The sequence below is a fragment of the Xyrauchen texanus genome, chromosome 22 (genome assembly GCF_025860055.1).
Source record: "Xyrauchen texanus isolate HMW12.3.18 chromosome 22, RBS_HiC_50CHRs, whole genome shotgun sequence".
NCBI lineage: Eukaryota > Metazoa > Chordata > Actinopteri > Cypriniformes > Catostomidae > Xyrauchen > Xyrauchen texanus.
The window spans coordinates 16,897,204-16,921,047 of NC_068297.1; the positions used below are offsets into that span (position 1 = coordinate 16,897,204).

Genomic DNA, 23,844 nt, shown 5'->3' on the forward strand with positions numbered 1-23,844 from the left:
AGGGCTAGTTCGCTAAAAAAAATGAAAATTCTCATCATTTACTCACCCTCATGCCATCCCAGATGTGTATGATTTTCTTTTTTCAGCAGAAGACAAATTAAGATTTTTAGAAGAAAATCTCACCTCTGTTGGTCCATACAATGCAAGTCAATGGGTGCTAAACATTTGATGTTCCAAAAAGCACGTAAAGGCAGCATAAAGGTAATCAATAGTGTGGTTTAATCCATATCTTCAGAAGATGATCTGTGTATCTATCTGCGGGTGAGAAACAGATCATTATTTAAATCCTTTTTTCTTTAAATTCTTCTCCCTGCCCAGTAGTGGGCGATATGCATGTAGAATGTAAAAGTGATTTTCTTTTCACACACACCTATCATATCACTTCTGAAGATATTGATTTAACCACTGGAGTCTTATGGATTACATTTTTGCTGATTTATGTGATATTTGGAGATTCTAAATTTTGGCAACCATTCACTTGCATTGTATGGACCAACATACCTGAGAAATTCTTCTAAAAAAAAAATCTTCATTTAAGTTGAAAGAAAGTCATACACATCTAGAGTAAATTATGAGAACACACATTTTTTTGGGTGAACAATTCCTTTAAAAACAGGTCGTAGTGTCTAAATTGCCCCTTAGGAAGTCGTCCACTAGAGGGCAGCAGGAGTTTGAAGGTAAAATCTCTTGGGGGAAGCAACGTGTCGTAATACGTCTTAGAAACCTGTGCTAGAAGGCATGTAGGATAAAATATTTTTTCAAATAATAGGATGTTGATAATATCTAAAACAGTCTCGTTATAAAAAAAATATATTATTTACTCTTCTTTATATTAAACCGTTTTGAAGGGATGTTTTGGCGTGGCTGATTTACTTTTTTAAAGACAACCGTGCAGTCCGATATTAGGCTATGTAACATCCAAAACTCCCGCCCGTTAAAGGAAATTGCAGTGTACCATTGTGAAAGCCAGAACACTAGTCATGGCTTAAACATGCTGAAGTTGAAGGATTTAGGGGCGGTTAAGTTTCTTGAACCATTGCTTTGTCAGCAAGTTTCCTCCTCCCTCTCTGAAAGCCTGTTTCTCTTTACGGAAACAATGTCACGGTTTAAGGAAACTTGAGCAAACTTCACTCCAGCAGACTGAGCGGAATAATGGCTGGACGTGTGAGCAGAAGTTTGTTGAATTGTTTGACAAGAGAAAACCCCTTAAGAAGCAAGAAATATCTGCGTAAAAGCGTTTTATTCATCTCACAGTGCCATGCAAGATCCCTGTGCAGCAGCAGCAGCATCAGCGCGGCGGCTCAACCGGACCTGAGCTCGCATCTCGTTGGAAAGACCTACTCCGAGTTATACGAACTGTCAGTGAGAGATCCCGAAACCTTCTGGGGATCCATTGCCAAGGAAAGGCTGACATGGACCAAACTTTTCGACCAAGTAAAGGACTGTGATCTCTCTCGTGGGAAAATCAATTGGTTTCTTGGAGGCCAACTGAACGTCTCTGGTAATGAGTTTCTGCGCTTATCATCATTGGTTCGTTACGACCACATGCATTCCATGGTCAGAAGGAAAATAAATATGTATTTTCTAAATCAGTCATATTTCCACTTTTTATAATCCAAGGGGGGTTAAAAAACAATGTCCATTAGAAACAGTCTTCCAGGATAATTATTAAGAGGCCACATGCTTAAGAATGACGTGAGATAAACTTTTTCCAAATAAACTGTAAATATAGTAGTAGGCTAATTTCCTTTTACATTGATTAACAGTGAACTGCTTGGATGTACATGTGGCAAAGGATCCAGACAGAGTGGCGTTGATTTGGGAGAAAGATGATCCTGGTACAGAAGAAAGGATCACCTACAGGTATGTTTGAAGCTCCTGAGAACCTTACATGTGGCCCTGGCCCTTATCTTCACCCACACCCCTAGACTTAACAGGGCACATTCTGTGGACATTGTGATAGACACAGCTAAACAAATGTACTGGGTTCAATGCAAGTTAAGCTCTATCCATAGCATTTGGGGCATAAAGTTGATTCTTGCAAAAAAATAATTTAGACTTGTTTACTTAAAGAAAAGAAAGAAAATTGTGGTTACAGTAGGACATGTTCAATGGAAGTGAATGGGGCCTGTCCATAAACGTTAAAATACACAGTTTCAAAAGTATAGCCACATGATTTGTAAGTTTAAACATACATGTTAAAATAATTTTCCGGGTTCTATACAAATGAAGCTCAATTGATAGCATTTGTGGTATAATATTGATTGCCGCAAAAAAATGGTTTGACTCGTATCTCAAGGTTACAATTGAAATTAAAGGGAACAATTTCTAGAGTGTTTAAAGGCAGAAATGGGAAGCTTATAATTTTTATAAAAGCATATACGTTAATTCCTCTGTTAAAAATGTGTGTTTTATTTGAACTGTAAAACTGTTTAAATCATGATGTTTATGGTTGATTTAGGATTTACTGCAATATGTCATCATGCAACAAAGTTGTACAATTCTATAACTTTACACAAAAATGTCCGTAAGTGATTTTATCACACTAAAATCATATTAAAATGCATATTGATTTAGACCTCTGCAAATGAGCCAGAAGGCAGCATCACGTCTGGTCTTTAATGAACCAAAGAGAGCACATGTTACACCACTCTTTGTCTCTCTCCACTGGCTGCCGGTTGATGCAGGTATCAAATTCAAGGCTCTGATGCTGGCATACAGAACAGTCCCTGGGTCTGCTCCAACATACCTAAAAACATTTAAGGAATGTCACCTTGTTGTACCAACACAAAGAGGCACCAAAACACTTTTCCCGGACTTTCAGTTTCATCATACCACGTTGGTGGAATGACCTTCCCAACTCCATCCATGAAGCTGACTCACTCTCTTTTCTTCAAAAAACGACTTAAAACACATCTTTTCCATGAGCACTTAACCAGTCACAAAAAAAAACTTTCATTGTTGCACTTTAATCTGTTTTGAATACTATTCTGATGCTAGTGAAACTTTGTAGTATGGCACTTTTCGTACCACTGTCTCCTTAAGATGATTCGCTTATGTTTTCGTGTTTTGTAAGTCACTTTGGATAAAAGGGTCTGCCAAATGAATAAATGTAAATGTAAATATTGTAATGTTAAATCTTGTGGCAGTACATTTGATAGAGTGAGTATTTTAACATTTACAGATTGGCCCATTCACTTCCATTGTAAGTGCCTCACTGTAACGTACATTTTTGCTGCTGCTTTTTTCTTAAATAAGTGAGGGGCACTTATTTATCTGTACTTACATATTTATTCTTTTTTATAGTAATCAACATAATGCCACAAATGCTGTCGATTGAGCTTAACTTGGAGAATTCCTTTAACATGTGATATGAGAGCACACACCATTTTAAATGCTATATTTAAAATGGCATTTATACAAATAAAATAAATACTGTGCACAGAAAAGGGGGAATTCCTTCCCATGCAAAAGGAGCTGCATCAGACAACCCTCTTTCTGATGGAGAACAAAGGCATATTTTTAGGATTCTTGTGTTGGAATGTGCCCTCGCTTTCACTATTTTTCCTCTTCACGGTGCTTGTTTTTGATGTTGAATGTCACTGCCAAAGATTCGGATCACTGCTGTTCACAGGAGGTTACATTTTAACAGATCTACTGTTCTCAGGGGTTACCAAAACACAATGGTCAGCTGGCTGTTTTCTCTAATCTAGCATGTGCGTACAATTTAAGTAACTATTTTTCATATTTTATTGGTGAGATGCAGAGATTATTCCAGAGACAGAGATTTCATTGAAGTTATCAGTATCTCACATATGAATCATGTCAGGGTGTTGAGTGAAGAAGCAGCCATTTTACACTATCTTTCATGTGTGCGACCATAAAGTATGATTGTACCCGTCAAACTCTCTTTCCTGCTTCCACTGGTAAACAGAAAGTGCGAACACGTTAATACGCATTACAATGAAAGTGAAAGTGTTTGTTTGCTGGTCTCACCATAATATATAGAGGAGATCCAAAAAGCCTTGGAGGCTGACACATTTGAAATGTACAGGCTGTACTGTGGAGTTCTCTGCTGAGACACGTGTGTTTCTCATTTATGCTGTGTTCCACTGAATCACACTTAGTTGCCAGATGAAGTCTTTTTTCAGTGCATATCCTGTACACATATTATATTCATCAGGCATCTGCAAATGGCTTATTAGTACTGTATTATGCTATTAATGCATTATTAATACACTACCCATAAACTGCCAGCCAATTTGATGTCAGAGATACTGCATATAAGTGATCTCTCTTTCTTTCTTTTTTTTGTTCTGATGTTTCCATGCAAGTTCATTCAACTTCGCACTTGAACCACTTGAAATTGAACCAACAATAAATCCTCACTGATTTATTTTTAAACTTTCACACTTGAGGGATTTCCTATTTGTCAGCTGTATCATTTTATTCTCACAATTAATCTGTCTTTGCCGCTACATTTCAGGGAACTTCTAGAGATGACATGTCGTCTTGCCAACACATTAAAGAGTCATGGGGTCAGGAGGGGAGAACGAGTGGCCATCTATATGCCTGTGTCTCCTATGGCAGTAGCGTCCATGTTGGCTTGTGCCCGCATCGGTGCAGTACACACTGTGGTGTTTGCAGGCTTCAGCTCAGAGGCTTTGGCCAGCAGAATTCAGGATGGTGAGTAAGAATGTATGGTTGTTTTGATACATCTTCATAAATCAGTGTATGTGTTCCTCAGCAGCTGCTATAAAAATGTAATATTTTTTTTTATATTTTTTACATTTTTATCTGACAAAATGTTTCATGTAATTTCAGTTTATACACTGAAAAAATGTAACCTAAAAATGTGCTTTAAGGAATATTTTGAGTTCAGTACAATAAAACTCAATCGACAGCATTTGTGGCATTATGTTAATTACCTCAAAAATGATTTTGACTGAATCGAGGTTACCGTGAGTCACTTGCAATGGAAGTGAATGGGGCCAATTTTTTGGATGGTTGAAAGGCACCAATATGAAGCTTATAATTTTATAAAAGCACTTGCATTCATTCATTCTGTTAAAACAGGTGTATTAATTGAGCTGTAATTTGTTTAAATCGTTGTTTTTACGGTCATTTTAGGGATTTAGGGTTTTCAGCGTTATGTTGTCATTGTAACAACGTTGTAAAATTGGATACAACTTTACACAAAAAAGGTTAGTTATGAATTTAAATCATGTTTACAAGCATATTGTTTACATCTTGTCATGCAGATACATTTGAAATGTTTCCGAATTGCCCCCATTCACTTTTTTTGTAAGTGCCTCACTGTAACTCAGATGTTACAAAAGGAGGGACGAGTCAGAATTTATTTTTGTGGCAATCAACATTATGCTGGCGATTGAGCTTACTTGTATCGAACCCGGAACATTCCATTAATGTGAGAATCTATATTTTATTCAAGTCAAAAATATTTTTTAACATTACTGAATCAACCTGACTACATAAGTTTACACCAAACAAAACTCATTTTTAAAGGGTTCGATCAAGTAAAAATAGCTCCTTAAGGTAGCAAACAATTTCAGGTTATCACATTACAGTGTCGTTCTTACAAGGTTTTATTGCCTATTTAAGCACCGTCTCAGAATTTAAAGTGCTGGGCACGGCTGTGGCTTAGATGGTAGAGGGGGTTGGACACTAATCACATGACTCCACATGCCGAAGTGTCCTTGGGCAAGACACTGAACCACAAGTTGCTCAAGAACCCCAAGGCTAGCGCCTTGCATGGCAGCTCTGCTGTCATTGTTGTGTGAATGGGTGAATGAGTCACAGTGTACAGTAAAGCGCTTTGAAAAACACTAAGGTTAAAGAAGTGCTATATAAGTGCAGATCATTTACCATTCTGCTAACTTTTGAGTAAATCTCTTCCACATGCTTTTCAGGGAATGCTGAGCACTGACTCAAGTTCAAATGGGTTTGCAAGGTGTAAATGTTTTGCACACATTATATTAGTCAAAGCTTGTTATAGCTAAAAAAACATATCTAAATTTAGCTTCTGGTTAGAGGTACTAAATATGTTCAGATCAGAGGCTATATAAGTAATGGTGCATTGTCTGGATAGTGTCTGTTTCATTCTCTCTCTGTGTCTCTTCCATAAACACAGCTCAGTGTAAGTTTGTGATCACATGCAACCAAGGAGTGAGGGGCGGCCGTGTCTTCGATCTGAAGTCCACAGTGGACACAGCAGTGAAGAGCTGTCCGTCTGTCCAACATGTGTTTGTGGCCAAAAGGACCAACAATAGTGTGCCAATGGGCAAACTAGACATTCCATTAGATGAGGTAACTCACAATCCCACAACAATGATCTCCTGCAGTGTACTGTGGTTTATAAAGCCAAATTAGAGAAACAAAGTATTCAAAGTCATTCAACTCAACTTTTATTTACAGAGCACTTTCAAAACCACAAGAATGGACCAAAGTGCTTAACAGAGATTCCAACATATTGATATATATCAAACATATTACCAACATAATAACAACTAAAATACTTATACAAAGACATACAAATAAAAACTTTATTTAATTGTAAATAAGAGCTAGTACAAAGATCCAAATTTGCCTCAATAACCATAATAAATACCACTCACAAAGTGACAACTTATTCAAAGGCCAAAGTAAATAAATAAGTCTTTATGCCAGTTTTGAAAGCATCAAGACACAATGCTGATTTTATAGACAGGGGCAAATCATTCCATAGTCTAGAGGCTGCCACAGAAAAAGCATGGTCGCCATTGCACTTCAAGCGGGATCACGGAACTGTAAGACTCAACTGGTCAGTAGTGCGCAAGAATCTTTGGGATTGATGAGGGATGATCAATTCTCTGATATACATTGGTGCCAATCCATGTAGGGCTATAAAAACTAACATTAACACCTTATATTGGATCCTAAACCTCACCGGAAGCCAGTGAAGAGCTTCCAAAACAGGTGTTATATGGTTGGTCCCTCTTCCTGGTATGCGGAATTCTGCACAAGCTGGAGCTGAGAAACCGGGGGATTGACTAATGCCTAAATATAAGGCATCACAATAGTCCAAACGGGTAGAAATAAAACCATGCATAACTTCTCCAAATCTCTAACAGAGAGAATATATTTTAGCTTAGAAATACATATTAACTGAAAAAAATGGTTTCACATCAAATGAGAGTGCATGTTACCAGACAGTAAACCAAAACTGTCTGTCATATCATTATAGGGTTCTTACATAATCCTGTTCTTGCCAAAGTGCCAAATAAATGAATGAAAGAGAATTTGTTCAGCCATAAAATATAAACAACATAACTGCAATGATTTTTCAGTGGGAACAATGTATTTAGGGCATGAGACAAGAACTGTCCTTGCTTCCTTTTCATTTTTGAGTAGTTAGGGCACGGTTTGTCTTGTTTTTGCTTTTGTAGCCAGGATTGTCTACAGTAGGTCTGCCCCTAGTCTATAGAAGGACAGGACTTTTCCCAGAATAGTTGGTCAAAGTGGTCAGATATTTGACCAATTTAGTATTCCTATTTAGGAAAAGTTTACAAAATTACTGGTTTGCATATGATATTTAAAATAGCATTTATAAAAATAAAATAAATACTGTGCACAGAAAAGATGGTCAGGGCCTTTGTGAACTCTCAAAATGCAGTTAAAATGGGCTGCAGAGGTATAAAGTTACATTTTAAGATTAACGCTTTCGTTTAAGGTTCTATTATAGACCTTATTCACGGTAGTACCATCTTTGATTTTTAATGGGAATGAGAATGAAGCTGTGAGTGATAGACTTGCACCTCTTCAATTGCACGCTGACTTTTTTGTCTACTGAATGTTCTTAGAAAGATATTTTGTTCAATGTTTTTTCCACGGAATGATCCAGAAACACTTTAAACTGCAGTACAGCCCATTGAAGAGACTGCACATCTATCCCTCACAGCTTCGTTGTCATTCCCATTATAAATCAAACATGGCGCTGCTGTGAATAAGGTTTATACATGTAAATAGCTTGCTTAATATTTTTATTCGCAGGAATTTTGTTATTCGCAGAAAGAAACACCTTAGACTTCAAAATTAACAATGCAAAACGATAAAAATACATTAGAAAAAACAAGGATTAAAATGACACAACAAATAAAATCAAAACCATAACAACGGACCACATAGCTATATGTTTAGCATGGCATGAAAGGGAGTTTGAAAAGTCCTGGGTGACTGAATGTAAATGATGAGCATTTAAACCAGAGACATTCAGGTGTGGTGACGGCTTGCATGATAAGTGTCTTGCATTTGAGTGATTATTCAGTTTTGAAGAACATCAAAAAACCTTTCGAGATTAGAGTTTGCAAAATGAGGCAGAAAATGTATAATATAATGTACATATGTGGGTTTGCCAAAGAGCTCACTGTAAAGGTGCCCTGGGGCAGGATCTGAGTATGAAGGTGTGGAAAGTTTTCCTCTCGCCACATCGGTGTCAGCATACCATGATGATGAACAACTTCTCTTTTCATCCTTACCCTTGGTCCTGCTATGAGATATATCTTTAGTGGATTAACATGTTTTGACGTTGAGTTTCAAATGAACGTAAAAAAGTTCAGCAGCTTTAGGCTGAAATGTTGTGAGTAATGTAACTTCATTTGAATTTATAATTTAATCTCTATCTGTTTCCCAGGCAATGGCAGGAGAGCCTTCAGTGTGCGCTCCAGAGCCCATGGGCAGTGAGGAGATGTTGTTTATGCTCTATACCTCAGGCAGCACAGGTAAACCGAAGGGCATTGTGCACACACAGGCTGGTTACCTGCTGTACGCCTCCCTCACACATCAGGTGTGTATTTAACATCCCTGTTTCTCTGCTCACACTGCTGCTTTCACTCTGTCTAAAGATCACTCCAAGTATAAAATTTCTTTTTTTTTTAAATAAGTTCTGAAAATATCAGAATAATTTTCTTCCTAAGATGCTGGTTGGCTGGATTTAGCTGGTCGTCTAGGCTGGTCAGTTAGCTGGTTTCAGAGGGGGTTTGAACACTTTTTAGCTGGTCAGTCTGGGAGACCAGCTAGCCTCCCAGCTTAAACCAGCTTGGCCAGGCTGGGAGACTAGCTAAGACCAGCCTAGACAACCCTGACCAGCTAAGATCAGCATGACCAGCTAAAATTAGCCAACCAGCTAATGCTGGTTTTAGCTGGTCTTTTCAGCAGGGCAGCATTTAATGATTATTTAAATGGCTTTGCAATGTAAACATCATGAAGTATGTACAAACAATAATATTGTAGACACCATTAAAGTTTTTTGCAATATGTAACTACGTCTCTCTACCCACCAAGGAGTCCTTGGCCTGAAAATGGTTAAAGACTCCTGCATTACACTTTTTTTTGCTTAAGTCATTAGATCACACAGAACTAATTACTTGTAATCGGATAAAACCCAATGCTAGATACAGAATAACAGAACAATAACTGTGCCTGCACCTGAGACTACCAAGTCTTCTTTTACATTCTTCTTGCTCATAATTTAACATTTTATCAAATTATTATTTAATTACCTATAGACTGATACAATTTTTCTGACAATGCTTCTAATTATTTAAAACAGGTCTTCACGATAGATGGCAAAAAGGCCTGTTCAACATAATAAAGAAGCATACTTTTTCAGTTGTGTAACTAAGCATCACACCTGTGTCTGTTGGTGCAGTATGTATTTGACTACTCACCAGGAGATGTGTTTGGCTGTGTCGCTGACATCGGTTGGATCACGGGTCACAGTTATGTGGTTTACGGACCTCTGTGTAATGGAGCCACTTCTGTTCTGTTTGAGAGCACACCTGTGTACCCTGATCCTGGTGAGAAAACCATGTGACTTCACAAACAATGTTCAACACTATCATTGCATACAGTATACTGTATACATACAGTACACACTCGTTTTGTCTCTTTCAGTTTAAATGCAATTTTCAGTTAGTGTGGTCTGTTCGAGTTACAAAAATTTACATTCTATTGCCAAATTAATAGTCTGTAATAAAATCAATTAACATAGAAAAGTAAATTAGTAAAGTAACATGCAATTAAATATAAACATAAAAAAAGAAAAAAAGAACAGAGGAAACTGTAGTCTTTCTCTCTCGCTTTTCTTTCTTTTTGTCTTTCTACCATTATTTCTTGCCTCATTAGATACATGTACTGTATAATATTCTTTTTTTAACCATTATTCTCATTTAATGTAAAATTCTGTCCATAGAGAAATGGTTTGGAGACACATTCAATCCCTACGTTGGTGAATTGTGTCAGTTATGTTCCTCTTCTTATCTATTCTTAGAGATGTAGTGACCCTTCTAGATTTGTTCAGATGGTGTTACTGCCCCTCCCACACATCAAAGCAAAAGTTCTCAGTTACATTTTGTGACACATTAACCTGTATAGTGAATCTTATCTGGCTTTTACGGTGTTAGGATGACTTGCAACACAGGACCTCTTGTAGATGTATTTGAATGGAAATCAGCAATCATGAGTGACTGTAAAGCAATGTGCTTTTAACATAGGGACCTCTACTAAAAACAACAAGAACATCCGGTATTCTCATAATAAAACCTACTTAAACCTGCTTTTATAGCCCCTGTTTATGTACTTGTATCAGTCATAATTTAGGACTTACACATATTAGTAAGCTGAATTAACCTTTTTTTTTTTTATCCGTTTGTTTATATTATTGTCTTGACTGTGACTAGTGTGTTTTATAATTGTTTTTAGGTCGTTACTGGGAGACAGTTCAGAGGTTAAGAATAAACCAGTTTTATGGCGCTCCTACTGCCATCAGATTACTCCTGAAATATGATGATAGCTGGGTGAAGAAATACGACAGGTCATCTCTGAAGACGCTTGGATCTGGTGAGGCTCTGTTTTCAGAGTTTTAATCCAAAACTTCACAATTTTACCTAATTAATCATAAATACAACAAAACCTGTAGGAAACACTAAGCATAACATATTTTCATCTGTCTGTGCGAAAAGTTTTAAACAAGACTTATTGTTTGTTTCAGAAGTTTGAATGAAAGCAAAATGCACACTGGACATTCACTTGCTTTAGTGCAAAATACTACCAATCTGACAATACCACTTAATTTGCATAAATGCAGAATTCAGCCCATTTCTAAAATGCAACAGATTTGTTGTCATTGACCTGGAATTGAAAAATGTATGTAAATAGTGTAAAAGAGTATAATGATAATAATTATGGTGTACTGCCATAGACTGTAAAAAAAGATGGACGACGCCCCTTCGCTCTTTTCCATTGGTGAGAACTGAAGCCGCCAGTGTCCCAATATGGCGCTGACATCTTGGGACTTGTGTCTGCGCAGTAGTGAGCTGGAAGTAAAGCCACGAAATCAAGGCCCCGCCCTCACTCTCGCTGAATCAGTCACAAGCACACGCCCCTGCACTTTTGACTTTTGACTTATTACGGTATGAAATAATTAATTATAGAAATTTAGACATTACATTTAAAGCTCCAATCTCCTCAGTCCTCCGAAGATCCCAAAAAAAGTCAGTTGGTGCTTCAGTGACTACTTCGCTCAGAGAACCTGTCAATCACAGCTGTCAATCATGATGTCACAGCACCGTCATTATAGCATCAAATAACTAACTAAAAACAAACTTATTTTGAAAACAAACACTTGAAATTACATCAACATGATAGAAACTACAGTAAATGACAGAAACTATCTTTGGAAAAAAGATATGTGAAGTGTAATTTAATTGTTTAGTTGGTCTCACGTCCCGTTGAATAACATGGGGAGGCGGGGTTTTTGACCTATACTAGGACCAGTCACCGGGGGGGCGATCAAGACGTTTTGGCTTCACTTTTGAGGGCTTGTGCGGCACACTTGTGTACTGCCACAAAAATAATACTGTACATCTATTGTAATACATTTAGTGCTAGTTAGGTATAGTATTTTAAATTAAATCCCTTTTTTTTTTTTATTGCTTTCTATATGCCTTTTTCACTGCTTGTTTTTTATTATTTTGTAAAAAAAAAAAAACAAATCTGTGTATTACAAGGTATTCCTCTTACTACAGGTACAGTAACCCTGCTGAAACCTGGGGATAAGTGCATTGCAAGGGCATAATGGTGATGGGAAACATATCAATTTTCCAGTTCTATGGTCACCCTTTTCAGGGCTTGAACCTGAAAAGGGTGGGCTAACCCAGGCATTAAAGGGATATTAAAGACAAATGTATCATTTACTAACCCTCTTGCCATCCCAGATGTGTTTGACTTGATATGCTGAACACAAATGAAGGTCTTTAGAAGAATATGTCCACTCTGTAGGTCCATACAATGCGAGTGAATGGTGGCCAAAACTTTTAAGTTCCAAAAGGCATATAAAGGCACTATTAAAGTAATCCAGTACTCCAGTAGTTAAATGAATGTCTTCTAAATACTATCACTTTGGGTGAGAAACAAATAAATATTTAAGTCCTTTTCACTATAATTGTTCACTTCGAGACGCTCTCCAATGTGCGTCCATGAGGGGACCCAGTTCATGCAGCCTCTTGCATGACGTAAACGTGTTGACTTACGAGAACTGACGTGATACAACCGGAAGTGCAGCTTGATTCGTTTACAACAGTGGTTTTGCTTTCATTTGAACATGCCAGTGTGCTTGCATCACGCGAGAGGCAGCGTGAACCGATTCCCCTCATGGACACGCATTAGAGAGCAACCGAACGTAAACAATTATAGTGAAAAGGACTGGAGTTGTATGGATTACATTTATATACGTTACATATGATTACATATGGCTTTTGGAGCTTCAAAATTTTGGTCACCATTCAGTTGCATTGCATGGACCTACAGAGCTGAGATATTATTATAAAATCTTAGTTTTTGTTCTGCAGAAGAAAGAAAGTTAGACACATCAGGGATGGCATGAGGGTGAGTAAATGATGGGTGAACTATAGCTTTAAACCACTGTACTGTAAACCACTGTAGCCACAGTTAAAGTTTAGCTTGTTGAGGAACTTCGGATGCTTTTTAATGAGTCTATGTACACAGCTTTTGAGTCTGCAATAGTGCAATATCTGACTCTGTGCCAAAGTATCAAGGACACTACATTATGTGTTTGGCTGGCCTGGGTTTTGCTGAACCCTTCAGACAGGATCTTAAACCCAAAACCTTTCCTTTACCCTTAAAAGGATAGTCCTAAGATGTCAAATTAAATTATCCTTGAACAATGAAGGCCATATCAGATTCCATTCACCTTAGAGAGCATTACAAAAGTGCTGTGTTTTTGAGTGTGTTAATTAATCCAACTAAATGATCGAGTGAATGTTTGATCATTTTGCAGTTGGAGAGCCTATTAATCACGAGGCGTGGGAATGGTTCCATAATGTGGTTGGAGATGGACGATGCCCTCTGGTGGACACATGGTGGCAGACAGGTAAAAATAAATTCACTCAGTGTAAAACTAGCTAACGCTGCATGTGTTCTGCCCTGTAAACTTTTCGGTAAATTATGTCAGGGAGTCATGATCAGCAGAATTACACCATGCGTGTCATTATTCAGAAATTATAGATAGTTCACCAGGCTCTCCATCTCTTCAGAGACTGCGGGTGTGTGTATTGCCCCACTCCCAGCTGAACCAGGAGCAGAAATCCGCCCTGCCATGGCAATGAGACCCTTTTTTGGCATCCAGCCGGCACTAATGGGGGAGAAGGTGATCTATGCTTGTTTATTTGTGTACTGACTCACTGCTTGGTTAACTTGTGTAGCAGTATATAAAGCATTTTAATTTCAGGTTAAATGCCTTAGTCAACAGCACTATGCTGATAAGGGTTTCTAACAGCCTTTTGTAAAGGTCAACAGGAGGCCATGCTTCCTGTGGATGTAGCACAGATGTTTTACTGCCATACTAACAGTCACTGACCCAGTTTACACCTTGTATTAGGATGTGTTTTGGGCGATCTAATCACATGTGGTAAGCACTAAATACAGGTCTAAATCTTCTTAAATGTTTTATGATCGGATCATAAATACACATATGAAGCTAGTCAAAAACGCATGTGACCACATCGCATTTGAGGTCTAAGCGCTAATCCGTCCCGATGCGTCCCGGAGTGCAGCGAAGCACCATCCCTCACCTGTCAGTCAACCACTGCGCTAAAACATCATTTTAAACGTTGCCTATACGAGTGGCTTTAAAAAGGAAATAACCGTCCAAACTGAAAATCTCCTTTAATACAGGTACAGTAATCCACAAAAAAAAAACTATTATTCTGCTTTAAAAGTTGCATGTGTGCTCAGATCAAATTTCAGATGCATCTGAAGGAAACAGCGCACCATAATTTATTTTGCGCTTTCTTTGTCTTTTCTGACTTTATTGCACTTTAATATTATGCAGTAACGCAGTGACATAATTTGCTGCATGTCGTCATGAAATCAGAGACCCTCCCCCTGAAATCCGAATACAAGTGGTCACAGGAGACTCATTTATGTGACCAGGTGTAAACAGCAATGTGTCTCACCTGACCACATGTGACCGGATCACCTGAGATGTATCTTAATACCATATGTAAACGGGATAATTGAACCCCAAACCCACACTATATATATTATTAATTAAAAATAAACTAGAACTTGGAACAAAACAGAATGGCTATAGATTAAACTTTGCATTAAGTGCTAATGATCAAGCCAATGGAGCTATTCTTGTATTCCTAAAACCTGGTAGAAATTTTTATTTGAAAATGTATGTTGATAAGTTGCCAGCAAGTTGCTTCTTAAGGACTACGACCATTTCCCAATTTGTCAAGCATGTAAACTTGCGGCCGTGAAGTAGTTGTTGTCCTTATACACTGTAATAACTTATGTGTTAAAAGCAGACATCAGTTTCAAAAGTCATGTTTGAGGTACGAGTGAGCTTAAATTATGTTGTAAAACATATAATTATCAAGTCTTTTCAAGTAATGTTAAGCACAGACCTTATTTATCGCATTAAAACCCACTTATTCATAAAACCCATTGACTGAACAGCTAATATATAGAGAATTATATAATGGTTTCAGCAAACTGTTCAGAAATAATTAGGTCTAACTAGCTCCTTTTTTCTTGACAAGCTCAATTATTTATTAAATATTTATAAAACTTTTCTAGTATAGATAATTATTAGCAGACTGCCCTAATTAGCACAGGCATAAATCATGGGTTATAGTTGTGTTCTGCTCTGTCTATATCCATGGAGAGCTCCACACAGTTCAGCTCCCTCTACTGTGCTTGAGGAAGGCTTTGTGTTGCATACAGTGTTGAACTTTGAGACCTCAAATTCTCCTCTGCAGTTAGAATAAAAGACTAACAATATGTACAGTCATGGCCAAAGGGATTGGCAGTAACATAAATGTTGTGTCTCGCAAAGTTTTCTGCTTCAGTTTTTGTGTTCATTGGCCAAAAATATGAACTTTATCACAAAAACCCAAATTTTACAGCTAACATCATTTCACTAATCATATCAGTGATTTCACCATATCAGTCAGGTGAAATCACTCTATCATTCTGATTGGATAATAAGAGCAGACTTATTGCTATAAAAGAGGGAAGAAGTGCTTCCAATCATTGTGTTCTTGTTAGCAATGGTTACCTCTAAAGAAAGATGTGCAGCCATCGTCACTTTGCATCAAAGAAGCCACTTCTCTCCAAGAAAAACATCAAGGATTTGGCCAGAAGCTGATATCCAGCATGCCAGAGTGAATTGAGAACATGGGTCAATACTGTAAATATGGACTCTTTGCATATATTAAATATTTTTTACCAATAAAAGCCCTTAAAACTTATGAAACACGTATCATTGTTTTCCAGTATACTATAGAAACATGTGAAAAAGACTGAAGCAGCAAACTTTGCAAAACACAAAATTTATGTCACTGCCAATACTTTTGGCCATGGCTGTACTAGAGCATGTCCAATCACCTTAGAGGCATTCTTTTGTTACACTCTGAGACTATTTAGTCAATCCTACCCCCTCCTATTAAAATGAAATGCTCTGGTGTTGGATGAGAGCTCTAGAGTCTGCTGAGGAGCAATAGGACCTCTCAGTGAACATGTTGTTGTTACCATCATTTCTTCTGTCTCCAACAGGGTCAGTTGATAACAGGAAATGATGTCAGTGGAGCACTGTGCATCAGCCAGCCGTGGCCTGGTATAGCCAGAACTATATTTGGAGACCACCAGAGATTTGTGGATGCATATTTTAAACCGTACCCAGGTGAGTAAGGCCCCTCTAGATTTTGAAGTTTCTTTTTGTTTAATGGTACAAAAGGAAATGTTGGAGGGTACTTGTTGAATTATTGAAGTGTTCTTTCTGACTACCTGCAAAGCAAGAGTATGAGAGGAGTTTTTATGAAGTTCCTTGCAACATAACCTGTTTATTTTTTTTCTGGTGTTTTGTTGGTTTCACAACAGTACACCTTTTCATTAAAGTGTCCATAAAATATGTAAAAGGAATACTTCACCCAAAAATGAAAATTCTTTCATAATTTTTAGAAGAATATCTCTTCTCTGTAGGTCCATACAATACAAATGAATGGTGACCAAAACTTTGAAGCTTCCAAAATCCCAAAGGCATCATATAAGTAATCCAGTGGTTTAATCCATGTCTTCTGAAGCATCGATTTTGGATGAGAACAGACCAAAAAATATATCCTTTTTCACTTTAAATCTTGACATCAGCAATCTCCTTTGGTATCATGATTTCAAGCTCAATTACATTTCCTAGCGCTATCTAGCGCTCTGTGCATGCGTCAAGTACTAGTAAGTGTACTCAAGCTTGAAATCATGAAAGTGCCTAGTGACCACAATGCGAAAATGTACAGTGAAAAATGGAGTTATATTTTAGTCTGTTCTAATCCAAAATTCAGACTACATGGATGGTCATATGGATTGCTTTTATGCTGCCTTTATATGCTTTTTGGAGCTTAAAAGTTTTTGTCACCATTCATTGTATTGACATACACAGCTGAGATGTTTTTCTAAAAATCTTTGTTTTTGTTCTGCAAAAGAAAGTCATACACATCTGTTATGGCATGAGGGTGAGAGAATTATGAGAGAATTTTCATTTTTGGGTGAACTATTCCTTTAAAATATAAATTTAAGCAATGAAAATTTAATATTAAGGTGTTAATCAATGCCACTCTTCAGGTCTTTATTTTACGGGTGACGGGGCTTATCGCACCAAAGATGGTTACTACCAGATCACAGGACGAATGGATGATGTCATCAATATCAGTGGGCATCGACTGGGTACCGCTGAGATAGAGGATGCTCTGGTAAGATTCAAAGTTCCCATATCGCACAACATCAGCATTTGAAAGAGATTTGGAGTCACCTGGAAAACAAGATATTTGTTGATTAGTTATACTTCTGAGATTATACACAATTAATATGGGCCGACCAGTTTCCATAAATTATTGAAATACTAATCAGCCCAAAGAATTCGATAAATGTAGAATTAAACTTTTGGGTGGCTGATTGTGTTTTTCTGGTATCAGGACGAACATCCAGATGTTCCTGAAACTGCAGTGATTGGAATTTCACATGAGATCAAAGGAGAAGGTGAGACCCCTGACCAACCCAAGATTTGTTCCTTATCTCACCTTTTATCATTCATGAGCCATCTGGAACGACCCCAGCAACCAGAGACCTTTTGACCTGATTCAATAAACTCTAAAACAGCACCCTCTTTTAGTCCCAGTGAGACCAACATAAAAAAAGTTATTTTTATGTATTTATTTAAACATAATGTAACTTAAATTGACTATAAATAAACATTGTGTAATAAAGTAGTATAACATTTTTATCTAACTTGATGTTTACATTCTCACACTCTCTCTTTCTCTGTCTTTCACCAGTTCCATTTGCATTTGTGGTTTTAAAAGAAACTGCTATTGAGAGCCAGCAGGCTGTTGTTGAAGAGTTAAGACGTCTAGTGACTATTAAAATTGCTAAATATGCCATCCCTGAACATTTCCTGGTAAGATAAAGCCCACAGATTCTCTTACCTTTTACACATTGTCATTTCCTTTATCTATAATACTGTACACAATAGTATTTATTTTAAGAACATTATGGAGGATTATGACTGATCACAGTCAATGTTTTTAAAATGTTTGTCTATAATCTATCACTGCCTACACAGATAGCTAGGGGATTTATTTGTTATGTCAGCTGTAAAAGCATCTCTGCTCTCCTTAAGGTTGTGAAACGTCTTCCTAAAACACGTTCTGGAAAAATCATGAGGAGAATCTTGCGGAAGATCGCCATGGAGGACACGAGCAACCTGGGTGACGTCTCCACACTGGACGACCCCTCCGTTGTTTTAGAGATCATTCAGGCCCACAAACATTACAGAAGTTGTAGATCTAAGAAGTAGAAAAAGGACTGTTGGGGCATTCCCATTTGATCATGTGAAGTAAATATCCAGTAATGTGAAAATCCTAGAGACTAGTTGTTTTGTTTGAGGGGCTATGGATATGAAGCTGTGATTACAGGGAATTTGTGCATGTTGTAAATGTGAAAGGACTCAAAGTAGCCTATGAAGTGTTCATACCATGAAACTTGTATGTTGGTCCTGACATGTCAAATAGGGTTTGTACATCCTAGGCAAACACCTTTTTAAGCATTAATCATAAAGCATTTTGCACAGTGTTATTCATGTAGTCAGGGATGGGGTGGGATTTGCTGTGGAACATTAGCAGTTCTTTATTATTTTATTTTTTAAGGTCCTAAATTAGGTGTGGTCAGTTAAATCTCACCCATATTTCGCTCTTTTATTTCTTTGAAGTCTTAAGCATTTGCTTCCTAATGTTTATGACAAGACATAACTGTCATAATTTGACTGATTTTCAATCAATATCACCATATCAATAGAAATGTCTATATAATTTGATGTACATGCTTCACATATATGATTCACATGAATTGAAAGTATTTGGTGCTAAATGTTTCCATTTTAATCTTCATTATTTCATTCCTAGAAATGTGTCAATCCACTATATATATATATCAAAAGTAAAACAAAAAAACATTATTTGTTTGGCTGTCTTATTGGAGGAATAACCACTTAAACAATTAAACACTAATCTTAAGCACAGCTCAGTGGGGTTGTGGTAGAATTGTTTGACCAAGCGGATGAGATTCAATTTACAGATGTAGTTGTAAAATGCATATATCCACCATATGTACAACCCCAGATAGCACACATACATCTCCAAGAAGTGTTTAATCTGGAAACATTGCATTCTAATTAACATCTGCTGAACATCTTGAGAAAAGCAGATTTACATACATTTAAAATCATAAACGTCTCAAAGACATCTGCTGAATGTCTCTTTAAAATCTGAGAGGAAACGTGTAATAGAAGTACACTACCGTTCAAAAGTTTGGAAGCACTTGACTGAAATGTTTCTCATGATCTTAAAAATCGTTTGATCTGAAGGCGTATGCTTAAATGTTTGAAATTAGTTTTGTAGACAAAAATATAATTGTGTCACCAGATTAATTTATTTTATTATTAAACTAAAATTGTATAAAAAAAATACAAGTTTTTGAAATTGACCAAAATAAAGAAAAGCAGCAAATAAGTGCCCGACATAGATGGGAACTTTTCAATACTGTTTAAAAAGCATCCCAGGGTGATACCTCAAGAAGTTGGTTGAGAAAATGTCAAGAGTACATGTCTGCAAATTCTAGGCAAAGGTTTGAAGATGCTAAAATATAACCCAGTTTTGATTTATTTTGGATTAAGTCACAACATAATTCCCATAGTCCCATTTATATTATTCCATCGTGTTGATGACTTTACTGTTATTCTTAAAATGTGAAGACATTTTTTGTATAATGTTTGTATTGCAGATGAGCAAACAATCTAAAACGTGTTCCAGATGAAAACACACACACCAAATATATAGTAGTCTTGAATTTATGTATATGTGCTATCAGGGAGTAAACTTTTAGAATCCCCTCAAACCCAATCTCCATCTTCGTTGTGGGATAGTGGAAGCTTGGTGGTGAAAGATGTTAGGTAACACATTGGTTTTAGTCTCAATCCCAAACCTCTGTTAGTTTGAATGCATGCTCAAAATACTTATAGCTACATGTAAAATAATAATAATGAAAAAATATAAACCATTAAGTTTAGCTACTTCTATTACTACACCACAACAAAAGATGGAAAATGTTAGTAAAAGAATGTAATTGCGTGAAAAGGTGATTGCAGTTGGAACTAAATAAAATAGGCCTACATATACAATAAAACATTATTGTTATATGATTAGCATCGCTGTTATTACAATTTTATGATGCCAACTCAAAATTCATATTCTGTATGTCTTGAAGGCTAGAGTTTGGGTTGTTGGTATGTCTGGCTCAAATAGCAACCTGTTTTTAACACATTTGTCATTGTGGCACATCCTGATATTCTATAAAACATGCTACCCCTGATTGTTTTCTAATTTCTAAATAGGTAATCATAATTTACTCCAATACTATTGTTAACTACATTGTTATTAAATTAAAAGTATTAAAACGCAAGTAAGAAACTGAATAAATATGGCAGAAACACTCTGAAAGCTTGTTACTGCTTAAATACACTTCCTTACAAATTTAACATGCAACTGTTAGTATTTGTAGACTAGATTTTATTCTTCCAATTCTTAAATGATAGTACGTTTATACATTTATTGGTCAAAAATAGGTCAAAGAAAGGTCATCGTGAGCGTTTGCTTTATACCAACACTGCCATCTCCTGGCAATCAAGCAATTCTTCATTGAGTGTTTCTCAATTGGAACTAACATGTTTGCTGTGTTCTTCCTAGACCAGTCCTTCTTGGGCTGTAATCTAGGTCCTCCTCAGCATTCAGCACTAGAATGAGACGGTCTATTAAGGGTGAGTAAATGATGAGAATTGTAATTTTTTGGTGAACTATTACTTTAAATGTGCAGTGGACACAAAGGCTTAAATATCCCTTAATATCAGCCTGATATACACTCACCTAAAGGATTATTAGGAACACCATACTAATACTGTGTTTGACCCCCTTTCGCCTTCAGAACTGCCTTAATTCTACGTGGCATTGATTCAACAAGGTGCTGAAAGCATTCTTTAGAATGTTGGCCCATATTGATAGGATAGCATCTTGCAGTTGATGGAGATTTGTGGGATGCACATCCAGGGCACGAAGCTCCTGTTCCACCACATCCCAAAGATGCTCTATTGGGTTGAGATCTGGTGACTGTGGGGGCCATTTTAGTACAGTGAACTCATTGTCATGTTCAAGAAACCAATTTGAAATGATTCGAGCTTTGTGACATGGTGCATTATCCTGCTGGAAGTAGCCATCAGAGGATGGGTAAATGGTGGCCATAAAGGGATGGACATGGTCAGAAACAATGCTCAGGTAGGCCGTGGCATTTAAACGATGCCCAATTGGCACTAAGGGGCCTAAAGTGTGCCAAGAAAACATCCCCCACACCATTACACCACCACCACCAGCCTGCACAGTGGTAACAAGGCATGATGGATCCATGTTCTCATTCTGTTTACGCCAAATTCTGACTCTACCATCTGAATGTCTCAACAGAAATCGAGACTCATCAGACCAGGCAACATTTTTCCAGTCTTCAACTGTCCAATTTTGGTGAGCTCTTGCAAATTGTAGCCTCTTTTTCCTATTTGTAGTGGAGATGAGTGGTACCCGGTGGGGTCTTCTGCTGTTGTAGCCCATCCGCCTCAAGGTTGTGCGTGTTGTGGCTTCACAAATGCTTTGCTGCATACCTCGGTTGTAACGAGTGGTTATTTCAGGCAAAGTTGCTCTTCTATCAGCTTGAATCAGTCGGCCCATTCTCCTCTGACCTCTAGCATCAACAAGGCATTTTCCCCACAGGACTGCCGCATACTGGATGTTTTTCCTTTTCACATCATTCTTTGTAAACCCTAGAAATGGTTGTGCGTGAAAATCCCAGTAACTGAGCAGATTGTGAAATACTCAGACCGGCCCGTCTGGCACCAACAACCATGCCACGCTCAAAATGGCTTAAATCACCTTTCTTTCCCATTCTGACATTCAGTTTGGAGTTCAGGAGATTGTCTTGACCGGGACCACACCCCTAAATGCATTGAAGCAACTGCCATGTGATTGGTTGATTAGATAATTGCATTAATTAGAAATTGAACAGGTATTCCTAATAATCCTTTAGGTGAGTGTATATTATATAGAATATATAATAAATAAAATAAATAATATCCTATTTTTCAACACCGCTCTCAGTTTAGTCACATCTGCTGCCCTCTTTCTGTAACATAGTAGCTAAATGAGTCGAACTGAGATATGTGTGGTGAGATAACACAAATTGGAGAGTTGAAACAAGTATTTTGAGAGCACATATTAAAATAAAACCTGCCATAAACAAAAGGCATCATGTTAAAGCAGAGCAGCAAAAATAGAAATAGCAATAAAGAGAAGAGAAGTGGCAGAAAATAAAACAGTAATGTTTTAAGCTTCTTTAAATATCTAGAAATACCACAGGGGTTATCAACCCAAATGTCACATGTTCAGGGCCCTATCTGACATGAGTACAATTTCTAATTGTACACTGAGATTATATAGATGATATTAAAAGGATATCTCATAAAAAAATAAAAATAAAAAAGGCATTATTTACTCACCCTCATGACGTTCCAAACATGTACAACTTTATTTATTCCATGGAACACAAAATGAGATGCCTCAGTCACTATTCAATTTTCAACACTTTTTTCCCATACAATGAAAATAAATAGTGACTGGGGCATCTCCTTTTGTGTTCCACGGTGCAACGGTTAAAGAATGGGAAAGGAAGAGGCAGGAACTGGCTGAACATTCAACATAAAGTTTAAAGGATATAAATTAACTTAAAACAACACAAAACATAAACGAACAGACACACGTGCAGTGCATCTTTCTCTCTGCCAAACCGGCATTTCCGGCTACCCCTTATCCCGCTCTCCCGCTGATCAGCCGATTCAGCGCCGGCCATGCTCCATCATGGCCCGGACACGCCCTCCTCCTCATTACACATGGAATAAAGAAAGTTGTACAGGTTTGGAACATCGTGAGATTGAGTAAATAATGACAGAATTTTCATGTTTGGGTGAACTATTCCTTTAACTATTCCAAAAATGAAAATTCCTTTATCATTTAATCACACTCATGCCATCCCAGATGTGTATGACTTTTATTCTTTAGCAAAACATAAAGATTTTGAGAATAATATTTCAGCTCTGCAGGTTCATACAATGCAAGTAAAGGGTGAATGGTCACACGTGGTGCCTGTTTAGTTTCACATTCACATCTGAAATTTAGTAATCTCAAGTAAAAAAAGGACTTAAATATTGACCTGTTTCTCAACCACACCTATTATATAACTTCTGAAGATATGGATTTAAACACTGGAGTCATTTGAATTACTTTTATGTTTGCTTTATGTGATTTTTGGAGCTACAAAGGTCTGATCACCATTCACTTGCATTGTATGGACCTACAGAGCTGATATATTTTTCTAAAATCCCTCTGTTTCTATTACAAGCCATGACCTATTAGTGCACATTTTTGACATATAAAAACTTTAAATCATTGAAAACAGTAGAGCTGTTCAGCCTTTACGTCATTTTTAAGGTGAACCCAGAAGGCTAATTCACCATGGGTTCCCTCTGGAATTTTCTATGTGTTTTTATGATGGGGTTTTTCTATTATGAGCAAAATTAGGTCTGTGGCAAATAAGGTAAGTTACTAAGGTGTTTTGTCATACAAC

The 23,844-nt window shown here is 37.2% G+C and overlaps 1 protein-coding gene across 1 annotated transcript; it reads left to right on the forward strand.

Annotated features, from left to right (window-relative positions):
- Nucleotides 1-1,059: 1,059 nt before the first annotated feature.
- Nucleotides 1,060-19,157, forward strand: LOC127662144 (acetyl-coenzyme A synthetase 2-like, mitochondrial). Its single transcript, XM_052153186.1, has 14 exons — nt 1,060-1,501; nt 1,767-1,863; nt 4,487-4,686; nt 6,152-6,327; nt 8,690-8,842; nt 9,707-9,854; nt 10,759-10,896; nt 13,355-13,447; nt 13,611-13,723; nt 16,138-16,264; nt 17,197-17,324; nt 17,547-17,610; nt 17,907-18,028; nt 18,251-19,157. Exons 1-14 carry the CDS (start codon nt 1,153-1,155, stop codon nt 18,425-18,427), a joined length of 2,085 nt encoding a protein of 694 aa, XP_052009146.1. The 5' UTR covers nt 1,060-1,152; the 3' UTR covers nt 18,428-19,157.
- Nucleotides 19,158-23,844: the final 4,687 nt, after the last annotated feature.

Coding starts and splice junctions, on each gene's coding strand:
- LOC127662144 (XM_052153186.1), top strand. CDS start 1,153: ATGGCTGGACGTGTGAGCAGAAGTTTGTTGAATTGTTTGACAAGAGAA. Junction 8,843..9,706: donor ACGCCTCCCTCACACATCAG/GTGTGTATTTAA, acceptor CTGTTGGTGCAG/TATGTATTTGACTACTCACC. Junction 10,897..13,354: donor TCTGAAGACGCTTGGATCTG/GTGAGGCTCTGT, acceptor ATCATTTTGCAG/TTGGAGAGCCTATTAATCAC.